This window comes from Teleopsis dalmanni, chromosome 2, assembly GCF_002237135.1.
Source record: "Teleopsis dalmanni isolate 2A chromosome 2, ASM223713v2, whole genome shotgun sequence".
NCBI lineage: Eukaryota > Metazoa > Arthropoda > Insecta > Diptera > Diopsidae > Teleopsis > Teleopsis dalmanni.
The window spans coordinates 135,736,781-135,760,696 of NC_051847.1; the positions used below are offsets into that span (position 1 = coordinate 135,736,781).

Here is a 23,916-nt window from a genome sequence, read left to right on the forward strand (position 1 = left end):
TCCAAAAGCGTTTACCTGACATGTACTTCCAAACATAGGTACACCCAACATAAAAATAGTGTACTGCAGTGCAGTGTTCATTACTGCCGAGTATATGTCGAGAACATGCTTGTGCTCGTAAGCATTTTGTGGTAGGAGAAGGCGTCTGTTATGGGGTTAAGATGCTGTTATCACATTTGCTACAGCGCAAGTACAAATTTCCATACAGTAAACTACATTGTAAACAAAAAGCTAAAGTAAAAGTGTAGATACAAAGTCTCATATAGTTGCGTCTGCACTGTTGTTGTAGTTTTTTGCATTCCTTAATTTGGAGCAATTAATGACGATGTGCAGAAAAACATCTGTGAAAATTTTACAAAACACCAACAAATCAGAGCAGCACCGAAGCGAAAACTTCTGCACACTCTATTCACTCACCGAAAGTTTGAAGGTCAGTTCGTGTTGGCGAGTCCCGCAGGATGTTTGCAATTCGGTATAGAGACAACACACTGTGCATTAACTGAGGCCCACAAAACCAAGGAAAACAAATTTGGAGTTGGATGTCATAACAGTAACATATGCATAATTAATTGTATCCATGGCGACTGAAAATTAATATCTTGCAAAATTCAGTGCAAAATAGTGCTCCGCTTAATTATCGGAAAATATTGGATATTCGTTATTGGTTATTGAATAGATCTAATTGGCCAAAATAATTAAGAACAAAATTTAACAAAAATTGTGTAAAAATATTTAATTGATTTGTGATTTGTACAGATTTTGCAAATCAGTGCAGAGAAGTAGGAAGTAGGAAGTATGTAAAAAATATATTCTATTTTTGTTCAAGGAATAAAGGAAGTGTTTGGTGTGGCCTATTAGCATTTTGTGTTTATTTACAAAATGGAGACGTGCAGAACTTGTGCTAAATGTGATTTCGAAGATGATAAGAGTTGGTTCGATTTGTTCCATCCAACATGTTGGGAGGAGGAAATAGGAAATATACGTATGGAAATTAGTTACTGGAAATTAAAGGTAATAATTATGTTTTTATTCATTACTTTATCATATTAATCGCGTAAATAAATAGTATAGTACTTATTTTAAGTGTAGCTTACCTTTATAATAATAATATGGATTTTTGGATATATACTACAAAAATTAAGTAGCAATAATAAATAACGTCTTCAAACCAAATTTTTGGAATTCTTCAAATTTTTACTTATATTATAAAATCCTAACGAAATCCTTTTAAAGTCCTCTTATATTTATTGGTGTTTATTAAGCAATCTTATTAATGGGGTTACCATATGGTCCAGTATATACTACATATATAAGCCACTAAAACAATGAGAGTGTAAAAACGGTCAACTTTCTTTTGCTGCTTAAACCCTTTCTTTTAGGGTAGATAATGTTTGTCGGATTTTTTTCTTAGAATTTATTTTACCATGGTTAACTTCACTATGGTTAAGTTTTCTTATTCATTACTGTAAAGTATATTTCAATTATTATTTAGATTGCTGCTAGGTTTACATACACGGTCGGATAATAGTTAAAGTTGTGAACTCGAAGTTACAAGGCTCTTAATTAAAGTGCTTGACCTTTATTGATTTGTCATTCCAGATATTCAATGGTAGAGCAGTATATACTTTCAGTGTATATTGGCTTAAATATAATTGTGGATTCAACTGCTTAATTTAACAGAATATTAATTGTCATTGTTCAATCAAGTATTTAAATTGACTGACACTCGACATATTCGACTAATAAATTGAGATATCCCTTTTCCAAATCCTTATAAAGGGTGCCACTTTAAAAACTTCTTCTTTTTTGTTTAGAAAAACAATCGCTATTTCTTCGCTCTTAAAGAGTACTCCATAACATTATTGTTGTTTCGGAACAGTGTATGCTGTTATAAGGCATTATCAGTCAACTCTAATTTTATTATATATACATATATGCAACGCTTTTAACAATATATGACTGCAAAATAATAGAGCCATATACACTTTTTAGTGTTAAAATTTCTTGACATATTTTTTTTAGTGACGCAAACTGAGCCCGGTAAGATAACAATTGCTTTCTTAAATGTTGGGCAACATATTCCTAACAAATCTGCCCATATCCCATAATCCAAGATAAAAAGGGTATTCCTCCAAACCAGCATCATTTAATATATGCTGGTGAGCAACTTGAACACGGTCGTACCTAGTCTGATTATAATATTCAAAAGGAATACATTCTTCATTTGGTTTTCAACCATCTGCGGTGTATGCAGATATTTGTCAATACTTTGACTGGTAAATCTATCACTGTGCAAATAGAAGCTCCGCTCCTACTGGCAGCTGGTACCCAGTAGTAGCAACTGATATTAACATACTATTCGATAATAGTAATAGTAAAATATAATCCTTATAGAAATATGTTGCTAACTTAACTATTAGTTATATTTTTAATTTTAAAGAAATATTGTTTAACAATCAGAGTAATATTTATCCTAATATCATAACTTCTATTCTATTCTATTCGTCCAAATGTCATGAAATTATGACAACACATCAGTTAACGATCTATCTTACTAACGATCTAATTGATATTGGAGATTAATATCCAATTAAATGAGAACAGGGAAATAATATAGGCATATATAATAATTATTAGAATTCAACGGAGCTCTTATTACAGTGGATCATCTAAATGATCACAGACACTATTGGGTAAAAGTGCTTTAGACACTAACTCACGTTTGATCAAGTAAAGAAAAAGAAGAAGAAGAAATATTTCTAAAATATTTCACTGACTTATTTCTTAATTCAATAGTTTATTCCTTTTTTAGGGTTCTTATATGGGAATTAAATTATATATTTTAATATTTATAATATAAATATAAAAATATGATTAACAAATATATATTTATTGTAGATCTCACAAAATGATGGTCTGCCACAGAAAATTTGTGTGGATTGTTTCTCAAAATTCTGTACAGTTTACACATTTCATGCAGAATGTCAGGAAGCACAATTAAAATTAAATAATATCTTCGATAAGATAGATGCACAAAGTTTGGAAGAGGATTCTATAGATAACTTGAGTCACAATAAATTTATGGAACTAACAAATATATATGATGAGACTAGTGATATCATTGAAGAAGAACATTCTAATAGTGCATATAGTTTAAATACTGCAACTAATTTAGTGGATGAAATCGTAGAACAAGCAGAAAACTCAAATATATTACAAATGGAGGTTTCAAATGTAGCTAAAGCGACAACTTCCGCTATAGTAACTTACACTGCCGTAAATAAGAACTCCAACGAAATTGTAGAAATACCACCAAAATCACCACCACCAACAACAACAACGACAACGACCGGTCCATTAGTTGAGCAACAATTAGCTGAAGTTGATATCTTAAGTTATAATCAAATAAATGAAGATAGCATAATTGATCAATTAGTTGAGGATATGATTGAGGAGATTGAGCCAGAAAGTGAAACACATATTACGAATACTGAACTAGAGACTGCAAATGGACCAGATAAAAATGAAATCGTATATACTTTTGAATGTAAATTCTGTTATAAATGTAGAGCTGAAAATAGTAGAAACTTCTCTACCCAACAGGAACTGTTAGCACACATCACAGCCATGCATAATACTGAATATCCATTTAACTGCCCGCACTGTGAACAAGGTTTTCAAGATGCTGCTTCACGTACAGTGCACATCAAGAATCAACATATTGAAAAACATTTTAATTGTGATGTTTGTGGTAAAAAGTATGCAGATCGTTTCAATTTACGTCATCACATTGAGAAATATCACAGTGACACTGATTTCGAGTGTCTGATATGTGAAAAACGTTTCTATTCACGTAAGAGTCTTAATTATCATATGAAATGGCATAATCCTGCTCGACAATTTAAATGTAGCCACTGTGATCGATTATTTATTAACCAGCGACATCTGAAGTGTCACGAAGAAACGCATACAGGAGTTAGAAACTCAGAGCATTGCACTTTTTGTGGAAAATGTAAGTACTCTACAATATAATATACATGAACGTGCCTACAATAGATCTTGAAAATTGAGGTCGTTATGCAAGAGTCGTTATGTGTCTTCACATTATCTAGTATTTATTGGTATAAAAACAACATCAAACCAATTTTTGAAGAAGCGCATCTATTTAAAAAGTATTCAATTTGATTTTACTGTTTTTGATTGAAAAAATATATTAAATTTTCAGTTTGTTAGATGTACATTTTTAAGACTCAGGCGTTTTGATCTCTGCAACTCCTATTGCGGAAAATAAAAATGTTAATATGTGTATATGTTATATACAAAGTGTGGTAATAATTATCGATCATTCGATCATTACTTCTGTATATAACTCTAATTCCAGTTTGTTAGACATATATTTTTAAGACTCAGGCGCTATAATTTGTTCAACTCATATTGCGATAAATAAAGATCGTAATATGTCTATATATATACAAAGTGTGGTAATACTCATTGATCATTCAATCATTATTTCCCTAATAATATTTTAGATGGAAGCTGAAATCTCTCTTTAAATGTTTTAGCTAATCTGCCCTTCCTATTTTGGGCCAACTCTATTTCTGCATGAAAATATAATCATCCCGTAGAAAAATGTTATTAAAAGCTATATTCGTATATAATTTCTATAAAATGTATTTTGTTTAATTTATAATCTTACGGAGTTAATAACAGTAGTACCAGACCATTTAGGGGTGTCATAAAATATTACAATTGAAGAAATAATTTTAATAATCATTATTTCATTTACAAGTGTAAGTTTTGACTATATATAAATTAGAATGTACAATATTCTAATTAAAAAAATTATTTTATTACAAAACATACACAGTTCACATGTAATTTGAACGTGAGTTTAGAATGCAGGATACAGTATGTTTCGTATATTGGCTCCAATGCATTTAATTGATTTTCAAATAGATAAGGCTTTAAGGTAAAAAATTTTAAAATAAATCTGATATTGATTAAAGCAATTGATCTTTTATATTTAATATCATTTTATTTTTTATTTTATGTAAATATAAATTTAGTCCAAAAAACTTATCAAAAATGAAAATTTAGAAAGGTTTCAAAGGTTACAAACTATATATGTCCATATTTATGGGAAGATCTTATATTACTAGAAAAATATTCCATCTTTATAAACACTGTATTTTAAGTTGTTGATTTGATGAAAAATATTGAATTTTTTTTCATTCATTACGTGGTTCAATATGATAGATAAGAATACACGTCTTAATCCAAGTTTTAATAAAGTAAGATCAAGAAGCTTGTCAGCTATCTTTTTATTGATTCATACGACATAAAATTTTACATTCATTTTTTGATGATAGCCCAGATTAAACGATTTTTGGTTTTAAAAACTTGAACTCTTAAAAAACTTTCATTAGTCTGTAATCTGTCACCGCATCCTGAGAAGATGAAACCTAACGGAAACATATTGAATTAAAATATATCTTAAACTAATTTTAGGTTGATTTAAATTGAACAACTTCCCTATTTGTTCTGTGAGTCTGATTGATATAAAACTTTATATCCTTTTTTTGACGATAGAAAAGCTAAAGTCCTCGTGTTTTATGTTAATATTGCTTAGTAGAAAATTTGAAAACTGTCTATACCCTTTAATCTCATTAAAAAAATATGAAAGTTGATAGAACTTTGTTCTCTTGGAATATCCTGTCGTAAGATCTGAATTTAAGTTTTGATAGATTTAGATTAAAAAATTTGTCAACTTTTTTGTGGACGCTAATGAACTATCGATTTTAATGACTTCACAGAGTTTGTTTCTTAATTTTTATAAAGTATGTCCAATAAGAACATTTCGAATATATATAGTTTCTACTAAAAGTGTTTAAGAATCATCTGAAACTTTATTATCAGATGCTTCATACTATCTTAGTAGTAAATAGTACTACTAGTTTGGTGCGCTGATTTAGATTTCGTGATCAATTCTATGTCTACTTTTTAAATATTGTTTAACACTCTCTTTTTTAAGCTTCTCTAATTTAAGAGGATGATTCAAATGCGATGATTTCGATTTCGTGATCAATTATATGTCTATTTTTTAAATATTGTTCAACATTCACTTTTTAAACTTCTCTAATTTAAGAGGCTGATTCAAATATACTTATTAACAGATTTTATTTTTGTTGGATTTATTGGAAGACTATAAGCCTTACCTTAATTATAAACAATTTTAATAATAAATATTTTTCATCCTTTGAATAAAGTTACATAATATATAATAAATCTTTAATAATTTTTAGCTTTCATACACTTAAAAACTTTACGCTGGCATATATATCGGAAGCATGGTGGCGACAAACCCTATAAGTGTGGCAACTGTACAGAAGGTAATTTATTCTAATTATCAACTTTAATTATATGTAAATATATAATGCATTTCATCAACACTTAATTTAAACTGTAAATTTTTATGTATTTCGCTGCGGTATCTCTGTAAATATAACGCTAACAATTTCTTTATGAAAAGGGTAAACACATATAGTTTTTAAATTTACTCAAGACCCTACTCTACACTCTACTCTAAATAATCAACTGCAAATACAAAATTGCATTGCATGCCAGTTTAATCACTAAATTCATATTCCTCTAAATATTTCTAATTAATAATATATTAACACCCATTTGATCCAATAACATTTTTCATCAAAGCACTAAGCGTTTTTTCTTACTCCTCTCAAAGTATTTCGGAAAGCTTACTATCAAATGCATTTATATATATTTTTCCTTCTTTTCTTTAGCTTTCGATTCTTACATAGAGAAACGTTTACATATGCTAGATCTACACTTGGAGAATTTGACTTCTATTGAAAGAACCGAATGTATGCTCTGCCATATACGTTATGAAAACGAAATAGACTTAAAGGAACATATGTTGGAAGAGCATAAACAGGCCCGTAAGCTGACCAACAACAATAACAACACACTTATCATTGCCAATAATAAGCGTATTTTACAAAATAAGAAACAGAAAAATTATAATGGTCTACTGCAGTGCCAGGTTTGCTCACAGCGCTTTAATATGAAATCAGCACTGGAGCGTCATCTAGCCGTGCACTCTACAGAAGGACGTCCATATGCATGCCCACAGTGTTCAAAGCGTTTTAAACGCGCCCAAGACATGAATTGGCACATGAAAACTCATTCCAATGAAAAACCTAATATATGTGATGTATGCGGTAAGGGGTTTGCACTGAAATATGTGCTAAATCAACATAAAAAAAGTCATGAAGGTATATATCGCGTTATAAAATATATCTAATATTTAATAATATCTATTAATAATTTGTAATTAGTTTTAGAGAAAAATTTTACTTGCATAACATGTGGACGTTCATATCTTTTTGAAAAATCATTGCGCCTACATGAGCGATCCCATTCGCAGCAGAACTATTACAAATGTGGACTTTGCAGTGAAAGTTTTGGAACTCATATTAAATTAACTTGTAAGCGTTTTGAAATTATAATTTTAAATAATAAAAGTTTGTTAATTAAGTTCATTACTTAATAATTAAAAAACAATTAAATATTTTTTTTAGGCCATATGCGTAAAACGCATGACACGATCAACAATAACCGGGAACTACCTTTGGATGAGTTGATAAATATTGTGATTTCTTAAAGAAAAAAATACTACTATTCCAAATATATATAATTATTTATTTCAAATACAATATTTACCAAAGAAATATATATCTTAAATATATTTACAAATTCATTTAAAAAATATATATATAATACTAGAGACTACTGCGAAAAGCTGGAACCTGTTAGAAGTATGCCTAGAAGACTGGATTGCACGCTAAGCCTACTAAAAAAATGTAATTGCTCCGCCACGTAAAAAATACTCGAGAAAGCATTACATTTATTTATTAATTAAAAACAATTTACTTTATTAAAGCACAAATCATTAAAGAAAAATTTTAACGTTAGTTAAATGCTCAAAGTATATGCATTTATTTTCAAAATTTGTTATAGTTAAATATTTTTTATTAAAAAATTGTTTTAGAGAAAATTTTACTATGAATATATATATAGATTTTGTTGTAAATCTTGAAGAGAATATTTAAGACAGTTTCTTATTGATTAAATCTTAATGACTAAAATTATTTATACAAAGAATATTTCATTTTCTAATTGTTGGACTTCAACTTAATTAAATAAAATTTAAAAAATTATATAAACAATTAACAATATTTATTTATTGCCATTGGTAGGTGCCACCAAGTATTAAAAGTGGCTTTCAGAGATAAACGTAGATGATTGTGTTCATTGATAGATACTGTAATGTATTAAAATAGGCTTTTAGAAATGGATCTAAATGACAACAAAAAGCATCATTAAGATCATTAGTAGGTGCTACTTAGTATTAAAATAGGATTTGAGGAACCATCATCGCATCATTGTGATCTCAGTATGTTTAAAAAATATATACAATTCCTTTAAAATCTTAAGAGATTTTTTCAGTTGTGGGAATTATTCTTTTATTTTTGAAAGGGTGATTAAGTAACTTATAGCCAAGACAGTCTATCTTTGGCTACAAACTGACTTACAAAACTTTATATCGTAAAAATATAATCTTTACTTTTTAATTCTAATGAATGCTTTAAATGTTATTAAACAGAATATCTTTTAAAATATATACAAAAAAAAAATAAACAATGATATATTAATATATCTTGTATTCAAAGTCTTTGATCAATTAGTCTGTTATTAAAAATTTATATTTCAATAAAAAAAAAATTGATCAATAAACAATTTAAAAGAAATAAATTATTAAATTAAAAGTTACATCAATCTCATTCAAATTTGAACAACTGCATCATTTCGGGTACGAAAGCACAAAAAACCTAAAGTGGGAAATTGGAATATACGAGCTTAAAGCTATAGGTAGAAAAATATATGTACATATATACCTCAATTTTCGTCTGTATATACTAGACCTGCATATAATTCTCAGCCGGTTACTAAATGGGCAATGTGGGCGCAGATACCATCTCAATAAAATCCGTATTTTAAAATTCTTATTTGCCGATTTTCTGAAATGAATATTGAAATGTCTGTACATATTCTCTGTTAACGCCCTTAACTTAGCAACAGTTGATTTATCCATTTGAGAGGCTTTTGTGCCTTATCACATATGTAAAAAATAAGCCATAAGTTTAAGATTCTTAAAAGGTGAAAATGTTTATTAAAAGGCTGATGATCGGTTAATATAATTGAGGTTAGCACATTACACCGCTTGAGTCCCAATGCAAAGTATTCCCTACTTAATAATATTAAACATGTTGTACCTACGTACGATAAACATTATATAGACTAATGTGTGGCTAAGAGTGTGCCGTTTCTCATTGTATTTAAGGATGCAGTCAACATAATATGTTAATAACTAAATATAAGTACAAAAGGTAGAAGTACATATAAAATAATACCAGAATTGTGGAAATAATTAATAGCTCATGGAAAACATAGTAGAATTAATTATCAACTTATACAGTTCCGATAAGGTATCCGATATTTTCGTAAAAACAGATACATTAATATTATGATATATTATCACATATGAGATCCACATGATATATTTTTAAGAGTTGTGGCATAATTTAAAGAAATTGTTCAAGCATTTATTGGAGTTCCCATTTTTCTCATATTTTTGAATATATAATGTGTTAAAAACTGAAGTCATTGTTGACTTGTTCGCATAGACCAATCAGTTCAAATACTTTCAAAATTTAATTTGAAACTTAATTCTGGAGCTTTCAGATAATTTCAAAAATAAAGAAACAATGTTTTTAAATATATGCACATGCACATACTCACTCCACCTTTCTTTATCACAAGTAATTTCTTACTAATCCTTTACGTGAACTATATACATATGTATATCTCAAACCATATTTGTTACAGCCAAACTTCTGTAACTCGAAGACCAATTTTGCAAAAAAAAGGTTCGACTTATGGAAACTTCGAGTTAGAGAATTTTTTTATTTTATTTTTTATTTTTGAAAGAAACTACTATTTCATTTTAAGATGTTTATTTATTTATTTGAAATCAAATACAGCACAGAAGTTATAGTGATGTAAAATATTCAGAAATTATGGTTCCAGATTTTAATTTTTTTTTCTAATTTTCAGTAAAAATAGATTCAAATATATATCAAGCGTTATAGTGATCATCAGTTGTAGTATCATTCATTTGCAGTCTTCTTCTTCATTCTTAAAAAATTGATAAACAATTTCATTAGTTTGGAACAGTGAACGAAAACAAACACTAAAGTACAAAACATAGTGTACTGTTTGTCATCTTTGTTAAAAAACACTAAACGAACAGTACATTAAAAAAAGTCCGAAACAATTCAATAATTTTTAGAGTTTGTGTACTTTTCACGAAGGTAGTGCTCATTATAACGATCTTTTCACGAAGGTAGTGCTCATTTTAGTTATCTTTTGCCGAAGGTAGTGTACTTTTAGTGATAATTTTCCTAAGGTAGTGGTTTTTTAGCGTTTGTCGAACATTGCTTTGACTTAAACTCTTACGGTACGTACCGAGTAACTGAATATTTAGATTACAAATCCCTCCTACTAAGTGCATATATAAGAAGTTATTCGGTGTTTGATACACTCTTGATACACATTGATACACTCATAATTTATTTATGTAATTTAAGTTCTATTAAATTTCATTTTAAATAAATAAACTGGTATTTATTTATTGAAAACAAACTGTATTTGTTTTTATTAAAAAGGTAAACATAAATGCAACTCTACAAATGCAAATTGATTATAAAATAAACGCACACATTCATATGCGGCAAATGCATTAACAAGTTGTCAAATTGTTGGCCAATGAAATAGAACCACATTCCCGCAACTCGGCAACACTTGAATCTGCGATTTACTTATCTCACTCACACACACAAATTTCATATATGGGCATATGCAGAGCTGTGGGGTGCGCTAAAAATATTTTACTGACGTGTGTTTTGTCAAAGTATTCCGAAAAACATTCTCAGTTTTTGTTTTTGTGACTAGAAAACGGCAAAATTCTATTCATTTATAGGTGAAAAGTACAAAAGATCGAACGGTTTAGCCGTTTGAGAAATAGATAAAAAAGAATTCAATTTAAAATCAATGACTTGCCTTTAAAATGCCTTTATTTTGCATAGAATTTTTAAATTTATGATATATTTTTGATTATATGTACATATCTGTGTTGTCACGTCAAGTGGACGCGTATGTGTAAAAAGTAAATAAACTGAAAGTGAAATCAGTGCGTAGTGCCACGCATTTCAGATTTTTTTTGACAATTTTGGCAAATTAAATCAATAATTAAAACGATATTAAATTTTTATCAAATTAACAAATTCATGACGATATGGCGTTGTCGTTGAACGATATGCTGCTTATGGGGGGCGGCGAGAAGAAATTAGCTGCGTGCATTTTGTTATTACTCTTGGAATTATTTTTGGAAGGTCAGTTGAATTGTTTAAAAAATATTTGCATATTTTAAACAATAAAAAAAGTACTAATTGTTTACTAATAATTGTTTTGCTTTTATGTTACCGTATATATCTACATATATTGAACTACAATTTTTGTCAACTGTGCAAACACGACGACGAAACAATAACAAACTGCTGCAATTGAAAACAAAAACAATAGGAGCTGAAGCGGTGCCGAATAAAGCTGACATTGAAAATCACTTAGAAATGGGTAAAGACCTTTTAGCACGTGGACAACTTGCTGATGCGTTAACTCATTATCATGCTGCAGTGGGTTAGTATTACTATATTACTGTGTTACTGTATTACTTAAGTGTATGAGTATAAAAATGTTATAATTTTTGTGTTTCTTTTCGATTATAGAGGGCGATCCCAATAACTATTTGACACTATTTAAGCGTGGCACAGTTTACTTAGCTTTGGGAAAGACACGTTTTGCCATACAAGACTTCACTAAAGTTTTGGAATTGAAGCCAGATTTTTTGGCTGCTCGGCTGCAACGTGGCACAGTTTATTTGAAAACAGGAGAATATCAGTTAGCCTACAGAGACTTCGAAGACGTTGTAAGTTAATTATAATGACTAATACTATGTTTACATTATGGTATATTGAAATTCCATACTTTATAAGTACATTTTTAAATGGATAAGTGTCCATGAAAAATGACACTTATTGCTGGACAATAGTCGATAGTGTGTATCTCATACAATCACAAAAAAAAAATATAATATAAACTTTATGGTATACTATTATCACTTTGATAATATTTCTACAAATCTTTGTGATTTGTGGCTGTATATTTTTAGATAAAATTCATAGATTTTAAGTGCATTGATTTTTTTTAAACGGGATAATAAACAATAATCTGCTTTGCTGTCATTATTGAACGATTCTTACGTTTTATAACAAAGTATAACAAATACAAAATGTAAATATTTCAGACCTTTTGATTCAGATAATTTCCGTTCTGTTTTTTGTACCAACAAAAATAAGATTTTTTTTCCATTTTCAATTTAGTTTCGGTACATTTTTTTTATATTTGTGTTACAAATTAGTTTATATAATGAAAAAAAAAGAAAAACTTCTGCGTTTCTAAATAATAATTATTTTTAAAGTTTCAAAATCGATAAGAAACTAATTCCTCTTGTCAGAAACTGATTTTGTAACATTCTTCAAAGAGTATAGTTAATTTTTAGAATTATAATGTTTTATCGCAATTGAAAAAGTGATCTTATCAGTTATCAGAATAAAATGTTTGAGTTCGTTTAAATAAAATAGTTCACTTCAATGAATCAGTTTGTTTAAATGAAATAGTTCGATTCAATGAATCAGTTTGTTTGAATGTATCATTTCGTTTACGGATTCTATAGGTTTAGTTTAGTTACAAAAAACTTGGAACTTAAGCATTGAAAGTTTGCGCAGTCTTGGCTATTTGTAGAAAAATATGATTAGTCATCGTTTCGAATTTGACAGGCACGAGTTCTAAACCTGGCACTTACAGTCCAACAAATTATATACGGACTATAAACTAATTAAATAAAAATTCGAATATTTTCTAAGATAAGTAAATGATGAGCACTTCGGAATATTCGAAACATCGTTGTATGGTCACTTTTCAATAAATTAACCAAATCTTTGTTCGTTGCTTCTACATTACTGTTTCGACCCTTTATCACTAGACGCATTACATTCGACAAAAAAATATCAACTTAAGTTTGGTTACTTCACATTTTCGTTTTGAAAAACAATACTTTTTTAATAATAATATTTTACAAAACATACAGTCTTTTTCTCATCCGGTGATTCAGGTTCCATAAAATTATTTACCGAACAATGAATTCATTGCAGAAGGACATACGGTAAACGCAGAATATTATTTGAGAGATTTAAAACAATAGTGGGCCCGAATTCAAAAAGTTTCATTTAAATATTGAGAACCAGGAAGTTGGTTCGTGTTGCAGGATTCTCAATCGAAAAATCATTATTTTTATCAATTATTCATCGTATTCACCTTTTTTAGTTCTGTGCAACTTCTGGTTATTTGCCACATTGATGTGGACGATGAAATGAAATCGTTTCTATATTATTCCGGTCATCTAAAAAGTTTTGCGTCAACATACTAAAAACAATAAGTGTAAAAATATTTCGATAAATTTTTGTTAAACATTACCAAAGTTGTGTTGGCTTGGAAGGACAAAAAAAGCGGAATAATAAACGCTCTTTACATTTTTTTTTATGGTACTCGTCTCATCGGATCTAGGTCAGACGAAGTTCAGTTATATCATTTGTTGTATGTGCAATATTATTATCCTTTAAAATATATCTTTGTCTGTTTGTTTCTTTTCACAAAATTCTGATAAATTTAAAAATATAATGATGAACAGATTATGTATATATCTATTAGTAACAAAATAAATATTATAATTTTTTAGTTATCCGAAGATCCTCATAATGCTGTTGCACATGAACACTATGGGCGTATACCACCAGCTGAAGAACAATGGGAAATAATTAAAGACTTAATATATCGTGGAGATCATCATAACGCTTTACATATGCTTACACAATTGTTGGAAATCTCACCATGGTCAACAACATTCCGACAAACTCGCGCTGATCAGTACATTGCCGTCAATGATATGCTCTCAGCTATTTCGGATTTACGTTCAGTTAATAAACTTTCACAGGACAGCACAGAAGGCTACTATCATATAGCTGTGTTATTGTATAAAATAGGACATGCGACTAGTGCGCTTAAGGAAATTCGGGAATGTTTAAAATTCGACCCAGAGCATAAAGACTGTTTTCCATTTTATAAGAAATTACGTAAAGTAGAAAAGGGACTATCAACCGCTGAACAAGCGCGCGATGAAAAACGATATCAAGACTGTATAGCGGCTGCGGAAACAGCGCTGAAAAACGAAAAAGAAGAACAAATGATTATTTTCGAAGCGAAGCGTTTGCTTTGTACGTGTTACGTTCAAGATGAACAACACACTAAAGCCTTAACGCATTGCAAAGACGCAATTGAGATAATGCGCGATGCGCAAGTACTCTGTGATCGTGCCGAGGCATACCTTGGCTCTGAAATGTTCGATGATGCCATACGCGATTTTCAGGCTGCACTGGAAATCGATGAAAGTATGCAACGTGCCAAAGAGGGTATCGAAAAAGCTAAAAGACTGCAAAAACAATCTGAACGTAGGGATTATTATAAAATACTGGGTGTGAAGCGTAATGCTAGTAAACAGGAAATCATTAAAGCTTATCGAAAAGCCGCACAGAAATGGCATCCCGATAACTTTAGAGATGATGAGAAAAAAGTTGCGGAAAAGAAATTTATTGATATTGCAGCCGCCAAAGAAGTACTGACAGATCCTGAGAAAAGAAAGTAATAATAATATTTCTTCCTATATCATATTCGTTATATTAACTTATAAATTGTTTTTATCACAGGCAATTTGATAATGGAGAAGATCCACTGGATCCTGAAAGTAATCAACAAGGCTTCCGTGGTGGTAATCCATTTGCACACTTCCATCACGGATCACCGTTCCAGTTTAAATTTCACTTCAATTAAATGGCTTCAGGATTTATTATTAAATTTAGCTAAGTTATTAACACTAACGGACCTATTCTGTGCATTTTACAGATTTGTCAAATTCTTTAAAAAAATTTTTGATTTTTATATAGCAGAAAGCTTTTTGGTATTCTGGACACATCTTGACAAATTTCAAAGCTCAAGTACCTAGTGCTTCTCACCACACTATGGTGTAAAGTGTTTTATATAGAAAACTGTTCCTAATTGTTCGTAACTGTACGTAAAAAATGCTTGTAAAGAGCATATATTTTAAGTTGTCAAAAACATTTTTCATGCATTCAAATAACAATAAAAAATATGCTTGTAAAGAGCGTATATTTTAGTTAAGAATATTTGTGATGCATGCAAATAATAAAAAATGCTTAAAAAGAGCATATTATTATAGTTGTCAACAGCATTTGTAGTATTGACAACTAACAAGGAAAAGAGTTTTTTATTTATGTCACAGAATACCACAACCTTTATAACAGTCAATTTTGACAAGTGTCAATGTTTGACAAGTTTATAAAGTGCACAGAATAGGTATGTAAATTTAAATCTATTGCTGCTATTAAAAATATTTTACGTACTGTACAGGGGAAAGCAGGGGGAACATTCTGAATTACGTAAAATTACGAAATATCCTTTCCATAACTGAATAACAGAAGTAGTTCGCTTTCTGAACTACGCATTTCAAACAATATTTAAAATTGTGATTTCTGATCTTTGTTTAATAACTAGGCATCTACTCAACTTCCGGAAGCACTCATGCAATTCTTACCTGGAGATTAACTTTACAATTTTGCACTCTTAACTTATAAATGCTTTATGTAAATAGTAGGTTAATACATTTCTAGCTTCTTGTTAATAAAGTAATATTTACCAAGTACCAAGTAATCAATAATAACTTAAAGTTAGATTAATTAATATATTTGTTTTTTATTTTAAAAAAATGAATTTTGTAAAAATAAGAGAAAATAAAAACATAATATCATAACAAAAATTAAATTTAATAATCACTATAAGTGATATTGATGTTTTTTTTATCGTAGAGTAAAATTTATTATTAAAAATGAAATAAAATAGTGATTTTAAATTTGTGAACTCACATGTTTAAATAAATACATAAATAGATTTAATAAAAAAGTAAATAATTTAATAATAATAAATAGACCAAAAGTCGATTTTCTTTAAGCTCTTTTGTCTGAGTTTATATCATAATAAACTTTTAGATAACTTTTAGAATTGATTTTTGTAACTATGATTAAGAGTATTGTGAACTTTTGAATTTTATCTTATAGTTGTCACCTACTAAACAAAAATCAAACCAACAGAGTGCTATATCACTCGTAGCTCATCGGATTATTGAAAACAAGCATATGAAAGGATGATAGGACATTTACAAAAAGAATAGAATTGCATTGTGTAGGGGAATTAAATGGGATTTAAATATTATCTTATAGTTTTCACTAACTGCGTTGCAAATTAAATCAACGGTATTGCGACAACAGTGGCTCCCAGAATCTTGGAAGCAAGCATATCAAAGTATAACAAGATGTGAGAAGAAAGAAGAATGAAAGTAATGAAATTTAGCTTATTCGTGGTTTACTAGCTAAATCGGGTGGAGTCTAAAATCGATAGGAGTCATCGATAGATGTGTGGGCAAGAGAATTTATGAGTGAAATCATTGGGTAGAAATGGAAAATTGCGGCGTTCATATATGACAAGTAATTGTATAACACACGACTATATCTAGAAAATTTTTACTCGACTCGAACAGTGTCCCTGAGATAGGCAGGAAACTAATGATCTGCAAGCCTGGTCTAGAAGACTATACTGCTATAGTATGGGAGGGTTACTATAATTTATAATCGATTTGACTAATGTTATCTATGTTGCGGTAGGTGTTGTATTCTTAAATGAGAAAGTGGATCGGAGTAATGAGGGAGGGTTCTGTTAACCATGGCGCCATTTCGATGCTTAGCTGTAGCAATATGAATTAAATTTTATGGTCCAAAACTTTTTTCAAGTAATTAAAAAAATAGTAGACCTAAGTGTAATAGAATTTCCATCCCGAATAATCTTGTCAATATATATTGCTAATTTAATACCATACATTTTTCACTCGTAGTTGCATTGTTCACAACGATGTCGACCCAAGCCGATTTCCAAAGATAAATAAAATAGCTTTATTTATATAAGTGTTATAACATTATTTACAAACACTAGATAAATACAAACACTAGATTTTGCAAATGCCTACGTTCCAAGCTATTATTTTTTTGTTTTTTTTTTCACATTATCTTACAAAGGCAACTCAAGACAGCAGTGTGTTTCGTAATTAGTGCGAAAGAGCTGTTTTGGTTCCACTATTGTTTATAGATAGGGCTGGCAGAATCAGCAGCAACGTTGAGTAACGCAACTTGCAATTATCACATTTCCAATGACACACATGAGATATAGTATTTCCTTTTTGTTTTCTACTTTGTAGGCTTCCAAATGACTGGTACGATCTTGACTGGAATATGTATTATTATATATAAGATCTGTTGATGAAAGTGTGAGTGTATGCAAACATCTTACCAAAGTCCAACCAATGTAGACGCAGTACAAGTTTGGTTTGAATAGTGTTATCACAAATGTTTTCCTCAAATGGTTGAGTATAAGTTAAAAGATTAAGTTTGAACAATAGCATTGCAAGTTTAATATATCAATATTTCAGTTACCATTTAACAAGATCTACCAGAGTGATAAGCTGATCGCTATAGAAGTTCTATTATCAATGCAATTAGCTTGAACCCACAAATGTATAGGTCACCTCGGCTTCTATAGAATTAATGATACGTGAATATATTTACCTATCAAATACACAATATATAATTTGGAAACAATTGTATTAAATGAAACCAATTAAAGGGTTATTTTATTATTGAAAATTTTATTTAAAACAAACTGTTTCGTTATTACAAATTTACTTAACAGAATAATATGTAGTCACTTAATATTTTAAATAACAAACACCAACATAAGTAATATCAAAACATATATTTTTAATTTCAAATTAATGCAAAAAGAAAGCATATATAAATGCAACCAGTACAAAGCACAAAATTATGGCCAAGCTCTGTTTCAGATGATATTTTCGTTCCAACGTTTGAAAGAACTGACGTATCGGCTCATCATCATCATCAGTATTAATAGGACGTCGAGTTTTTGGAGATTCATAATGTAAAGTTGATCGGTCAGCACGTGCTAAAGGTTTGTTGAAACTACTTGTTAGATGCTCAGTTCTTCGCTGATAGTTATTGAATGTTTCTGGATAATCGTCACTGCTATGGCCAGCATCTACTTCGCTATTAGTGTCGTATTTATGTTGAGTATTCAAAGTATTACGTCCACGTTTACGAATTGGAGCATTTGACTGATATGTATTGCTGAGGTAGTCTGGATTTGCTGTTGAATTGCTTAGAAATAGCGATTGAGGCAAATTTGGATACAATGTATTTTCTTTCCGAACATTATTTAAACTGCCGAGTGGTGGTGTATTTACTGCTGTCGAAAAACCGTACTGCATGCTTGGTGACGAAGCAGAGCCTAATTTCGAGTCACTTAGATATTCGTAAGGAGTTGAGTTCAAAACGCTATGGTATGAAGAAGTTGAACTCAAATTGGAATATCTCGGTTCAGTCGTTGGTTTCTTCACTTCACTTGTGATATAATTGAAATCCTGTTTCTGTGTGCTATAACCACGTTCAAAGCCAAGGGGGTTACTTTGTATTGGTTTCGGCATTTTAAATTCAGTTTGTGGTTTTATTTCTGGTGAACCATAAGAGTAGTTTTGACTTGCTCTATTAAAACCATACGTATTACTGGGCGCATCAATCATTTCGATATCCTCATCCTCTTCTTCTTCTTCATATTCATCTTCACCAATATCGGATGTTTCAATTCTTTTTCTTTGTGGTGCTTCTTGATTATAGGAGGTTGTTAACACTCGCGATTTGGTTAATGACACTGAACGCCTTAAATGTGGAGAGTCACGCGAATTTCCTCCTTCGCTTATAACTGGACTAACATAAGTGTTATCATTTGTATTAGTTGTTTGCGAGTTTGTAGTGAGTGTTGGTACACTGCGTTCATAGGTTCTTTCATACGTGTTTTGATTATTAATACTAAAGTCCGTGCCAGTACGCTGAGTTGGTGAAATGCTAAAATTATAAGCATAGTCCGCAGTATAACGATTTTTTGCTGTTGTCACAGTGTTATTGTTGCTTGAATCGGAAGTATTTTCCGTAATATTGCTTAACTTAGTTTTATTTGTTTGAGCAGGAGTGGAAACATGCACTGTTTCACGGCGTGTTGTTGTCTTTTTTGCTTTGGTGTCAACCTTAGGCGAACCATAAAACGCAACGCGCAATCTTTTCAAAATAACACTTCGACTGGTGTTTGTAACTGGTATGTCTGGCAATCCATATTCCAAACATTTTGTATGTAGCTCCTTATTACTTAATGTGTCAAAATTGTCGCCCGACATTTTTTTAACGAAAATTCTAATATTATTCTCTACAAAACGACAAAAACTTAACTGAGGTGACGAAATTTCTGAATATAAATAAATAACGTCATCGACAGTGTTGTAAAATTGTTTTAGCTTGACAGTAGCGTGAATCGCGCTCTTTTCAGCAGGCGTGAAATGCAACACAATTAAAAAATAAAGCCGCTGTAACAAGGAAGTAAAATTATTTGTAAACTGAAAATACGAAAAGAAAAAATTTTTACATAAGTTTTAAAACATGGCCTATATTTTAACTTTTGCTTACTTGCGTTTTACATGTTTTATATCAAGTTATATTTAAAATATATGACAGCTTCAGTTAGACTAATATGAAATTATGTGATTTCCAGCGATATTTAAATATTCGCCTTAAATTATATTGAAATTATGTGGTTCTATATATAAAAATTGATAAACAGAATCATATGAAATATAAGAATTTTAGCACTCTCTATAATCAAATCGCGTAAAATACTGAAATATTACTTTAAAATTGTATGTGATTGATCAAAATTGTAAAATTTTTATTGAAAGCGTTTGCTATATAAGCGGAAATATAAAAAGTTTAAAAATAATTGGTACAATATTGTGAAAAACTATTAATTGGCAAAATAAAGCTAGGAAAGAATAGTTATATTTTGGAGAAGATATCTGAAAAACTGAATTACGTATCAGTAGATTAGATTAGAATAATAAATAATGAATAATAAATATTGAAACATTTTTTGAAAGTTATGATCTATAATTATCTATAAGATTTTTTTAGTAATGATACAAAAATATTTGATAAAGTGCCCCGCACCAGCAGCCTAGTTGCTATATTGATATTCATCAAATATGTTATTCATCCAAATGTTTCAACTTTATCAATTTTTTGAAAGGTGTTTTTAAAAGTAAAATTTGTCTTTTGAAATTGTTTGCATAGAATTGAGTATTAAAAGGAATTAAGAAAAGACAACCCCCTTCTTAAATTAAGCATAATGAATAATTTAAAATTGTCAAACTTATTTATAATATATTTTAATTTAAAACCAAGCAAAGTATATGAACTTTAAAAATTTGAAGCTAGTATGCGCCCAATATTTTCCGCGCACTATTATTTTACAACATGTAAAAAATAATCAGGTTCGCGATTTCAATTACTGTTTAACTGTTTTATGTCATTGCAAACAATTTATAATTTCGTGAAATAATTTAACCGTAAATACGCCACTCCGACTCAATGAAAACGGGTTAATAAAGAATCAAAATTTTAATATAATTTTTGAAGTATTAATTATATTATTTAAGAAAATAATTATGTTTCGAAGTACATAATAAAATGAATTAGCCGTTGTTTTAAAAAAATATAATCATTCTTTGATAACGAGATAATTTCAAAAAAATAAATTTTTCGTGATACCAATTTTGGCCTCAATTCATAACTTGTAATGTTTTTAATAGGTATTTCTTAACAATTAGTTTTTAGACTTGAAATATAGTTTTGTTAAATTATTTTTATTGCAATATAAATATTCTATATTAACAATTGCTTATTGATAATAACAACAAATATGTTAGTGTTGGAGTTAGATTTCTATTCGAGTTATTCCAAAACTCTATAGAATTAGAATTATTAATGTATATTGTTTATGAATTCTTGAAAACTATTTTATAACACACACAAATAAACGTTGTAGCAATCTTTATACAGTTTTGTATAGATTTATACAGTACACCGTAATCGGACTGGTGATTGCGCTATTATCCTCATTATTAATTTAAAAATATCATATGTGATGTCTACCTAAAAGTTTTTGATATTCAAAAGCTGATTTAGTTAAATGAATACAAAAATAAGGTTGTTGTTTTTTTTATTTTTTTATTGAAATTAATTTATATTAAAATATATAAGAAATAGGAAAAAACAAGTGATTAACATATATTACATACTTTAGTATTTTTAGTTCCACAGTTTATATTAATTGTTAAAAAAAACTAAATATTAAATTGTTTTAAAAATATTTGTTTTTAATACAAAATTTGTACTGTAAAGATTAAATTTACAGTGAATTTGAATTATTTAATCGGAAACGCCATAGCTTAATTTTATTATAAAATGCAACTCTAAAAATATTCTATGATAAAAACAAAATCGACGACTATCGCTTTAAAAAATTATTCGCGCTAAACAAATCGACATTTTTAGCAGGTATATAATATATTTAATTTCATTTATTTTATTAATATTTTAAATTGATTTTCAGTGTTATATTAAACAATATTTTACAAATTTATTGATTGTTGATTTGCTTCATTAATGTTAAAACTTAATGCAATTGTAATTTGATAAAGTGCATTTGTCTTGAATATTAATAGTATTGGGTTGCTGCTATGTGAGCTTTTTTCGATTTTAATCCTTTGTGAAATATTTTCCGAAAAAAATGTAACTCTTCGTTGTAATGACACAAGTATTTTTCTTTCAATTTACTACTTACTTATGCAATTATTTATAGCATTTTTTGCAATAATTACACTTGCACTCTAATTCATTATTGAATTGCTTGCATTTACAACTTTCACAGACGAACCTGTAAATGGAAACGAAATAAATTATTTACTTTAATATCTTCTTTAAATTATGTTGAATTAAACTAAATTAATTTCAGATTTGTATAATATTATATAATATACATTTCATATAAAAATAAATTATTTTTTACCTTAAACTGCTTTCACACCAAAGCGAACGCTGACCAACGAACAAATATTCACAGGTAATCGTACCTGTAAAAGTTCGTTGGTTTGCAAGTGTTCGCCTTGGTGTGGATGCATCATTCTGTGTTTTATTTATTAACATATTATTAAAAAAAATTATATTACCTTAGCAGCTTGGCTACAGATTATAGTCGAAATATTACTAAGGCGAATGTTATGATTGCAGTCACGTCACTGCAATTGTTATTTCTTTCAATGCAAAATAAAAATTTGACACTGATAGCTTACTTCATTTTGTATTGAAAGCAACAACAATTCCATGTTTCTAAAAATATAATGTGTTTTAAACTAATTCATTTATTTTTTTTCTATATTACAGGATTCTCACACTCTAATTATGCCAAATTGATCATAGACCTTGATTTCGATAGCATTTTTTAAGTATTTTTCGATAATTATTTTTCAGTTTTCCAACACTTTAGCTGACATCGATTACACAGTGTTGAACAATGCGATATGCCATATAAAAAATTTCTATTCTCTTTAAATTCTTTTCCACTGTCTAGTTGGGCAATTTTTTTTGAGTAAAGCGGACACGGTGGAGAAATTGTTGGTTCCGTAGCGATACAATTATTTGTGTATTTTTTTTTAATTTTATATTAAAAGAGTATTTAATTTTCAAAGATATAAAAACAAGTGGAACATAAAGTGTAAGTTAAAATACAAATTGTAATAAACAAATTAGTTAGAAAATTAAAATAAACTGAATTAAACTCTTAATTGAAAGTCACACAAAAAGCCGATTTTTTCTCTGCATAGCAAAATCTTGCCGACGATACCAAATTCGTTGACAATGGCGGTGTGGAAATGTACAAGAAATTTTATTACTACAAAAGAAAAAAAAAAAAAGAATAAAACTGGATGCTTACGTTGCTACTTTTAAATATTGAATTAAATTTTTTTTTTTTAACCTTAAAAACTGTTTTAAATTGCATTTATTATTTTCTGATATTAGTTACGAACTGCAGATTTTCATTTTTAAGGTGGTGGCAATAGACAAGCAATGCACAGCACAACATGTTCATAAATAAAAATTAGACAGAGTCTCTGGCGTACAGAGCAGAGCATTTTTCAATTGTCACTTGCTGTTGGTGTCCCACTTAAGCGATCGCTTGACGTTCCATCGTCAGTTAACAGCACCAATCCCAGTTTAAAACAATTAATTACATATGTACATATGTAAATACGAACATAGCGCAGCAGTACAACGCATATTCCTTTCACATCTTTTCACATTGTTTCTTCAGCAATTTTTTATGATGCATTTTCATTTTTATCGTTTTTTTCTTCTTCTACTTTAAATGCTTTATTTACTATATCTAATTTTTGTTATAAATTGTTTTTGTACTTTCTGTTTTCTGTGTTTTCTGTGTTTTTTATCTGCAACTACAACTTTGACGAATTTATTAAAGTGCACAAGCAACCACTTTGTTAGGTACTTTCTTTCCGTTGTTGCGAAAGCG

At 29.2% G+C, this 23,916-nt stretch overlaps 3 protein-coding genes across 3 annotated transcripts; 2 read left to right on the forward strand and 1 right to left on the reverse strand.

Moving 5' to 3' along the window:
- Positions 1-302: 302 nt before the first annotated feature.
- On the forward strand, positions 303-8,025 carry LOC119685485 (zinc finger protein 878). Its single transcript, XM_038099772.1, has 7 exons — positions 303-550; positions 827-1,011; positions 2,899-4,012; positions 6,303-6,389; positions 6,801-7,292; positions 7,356-7,505; positions 7,599-8,025. The coding sequence occupies exons 2-7, from the start codon at positions 880-882 to the stop codon at positions 7,679-7,681; spliced, it is 2,058 nt and encodes a 685-aa protein (XP_037955700.1). The 5' UTR covers positions 303-550; positions 827-879; the 3' UTR covers positions 7,682-8,025.
- A 2,965-nt stretch (positions 8,026-10,990) lies between these two features.
- On the forward strand, positions 10,991-15,219 carry LOC119680971 (dnaJ homolog subfamily C member 3). The gene is made up of 5 exons (XM_038094021.1): positions 10,991-11,531; positions 11,722-11,835; positions 11,925-12,124; positions 13,994-14,952; positions 15,018-15,219. Exons 1-5 carry the CDS (start codon positions 11,435-11,437, stop codon positions 15,139-15,141), a joined length of 1,494 nt encoding a protein of 497 aa, XP_037949949.1. The 5' UTR covers positions 10,991-11,434; the 3' UTR covers positions 15,142-15,219.
- Positions 15,220-18,167: 2,948 nt separating this feature from the next.
- Positions 18,168-19,864, reverse strand: LOC119681541 (LEM domain-containing protein Bocksbeutel). Its single transcript, XM_038094770.1, has one exon. The coding sequence runs from the start codon at positions 19,673-19,675 to the stop codon at positions 18,203-18,205; it is 1,473 nt and encodes a 490-aa protein (XP_037950698.1). The 5' UTR covers positions 19,676-19,864; the 3' UTR covers positions 18,168-18,202.
- Between the last annotated feature and the right edge of the window lie 4,052 nt (positions 19,865-23,916).

Bases quoted from the DNA above. Each gene is read 5' to 3' on its own strand.
- LOC119685485 (XM_038099772.1), top strand. From the start codon at position 880: ATGGAGACGTGCAGAACTTGTGCTAAATGTGATTTCGAAGATGATAAG. The intron at 4,013-6,302 runs GTAAGTACTCTA...AATAATTTTTAG, and splicing joins TTGCACTTTTTGTGGAAAAT to CTTTCATACACTTAAAAACT. The intron at 7,293-7,355 runs GTATATATCGCG...ATTTGTAATTAG, and splicing joins ACATAAAAAAAGTCATGAAG to TTTTAGAGAAAAATTTTACT.
- LOC119680971 (XM_038094021.1), top strand. From the start codon at position 11,435: ATGGCGTTGTCGTTGAACGATATGCTGCTTATGGGGGGCGGCGAGAAG. The intron at 11,836-11,924 runs GTTAGTATTACT...TTTCGATTATAG, and splicing joins TCATTATCATGCTGCAGTGG to AGGGCGATCCCAATAACTAT. The intron at 12,125-13,993 runs GTAAGTTAATTA...ATAATTTTTTAG, and splicing joins ACAGAGACTTCGAAGACGTT to TTATCCGAAGATCCTCATAA.
- LOC119681541 (XM_038094770.1), bottom strand. From the start codon at position 19,675: ATGTCGGGCGACAATTTTGACACATTAAGTAATAAGGAGCTACATACA.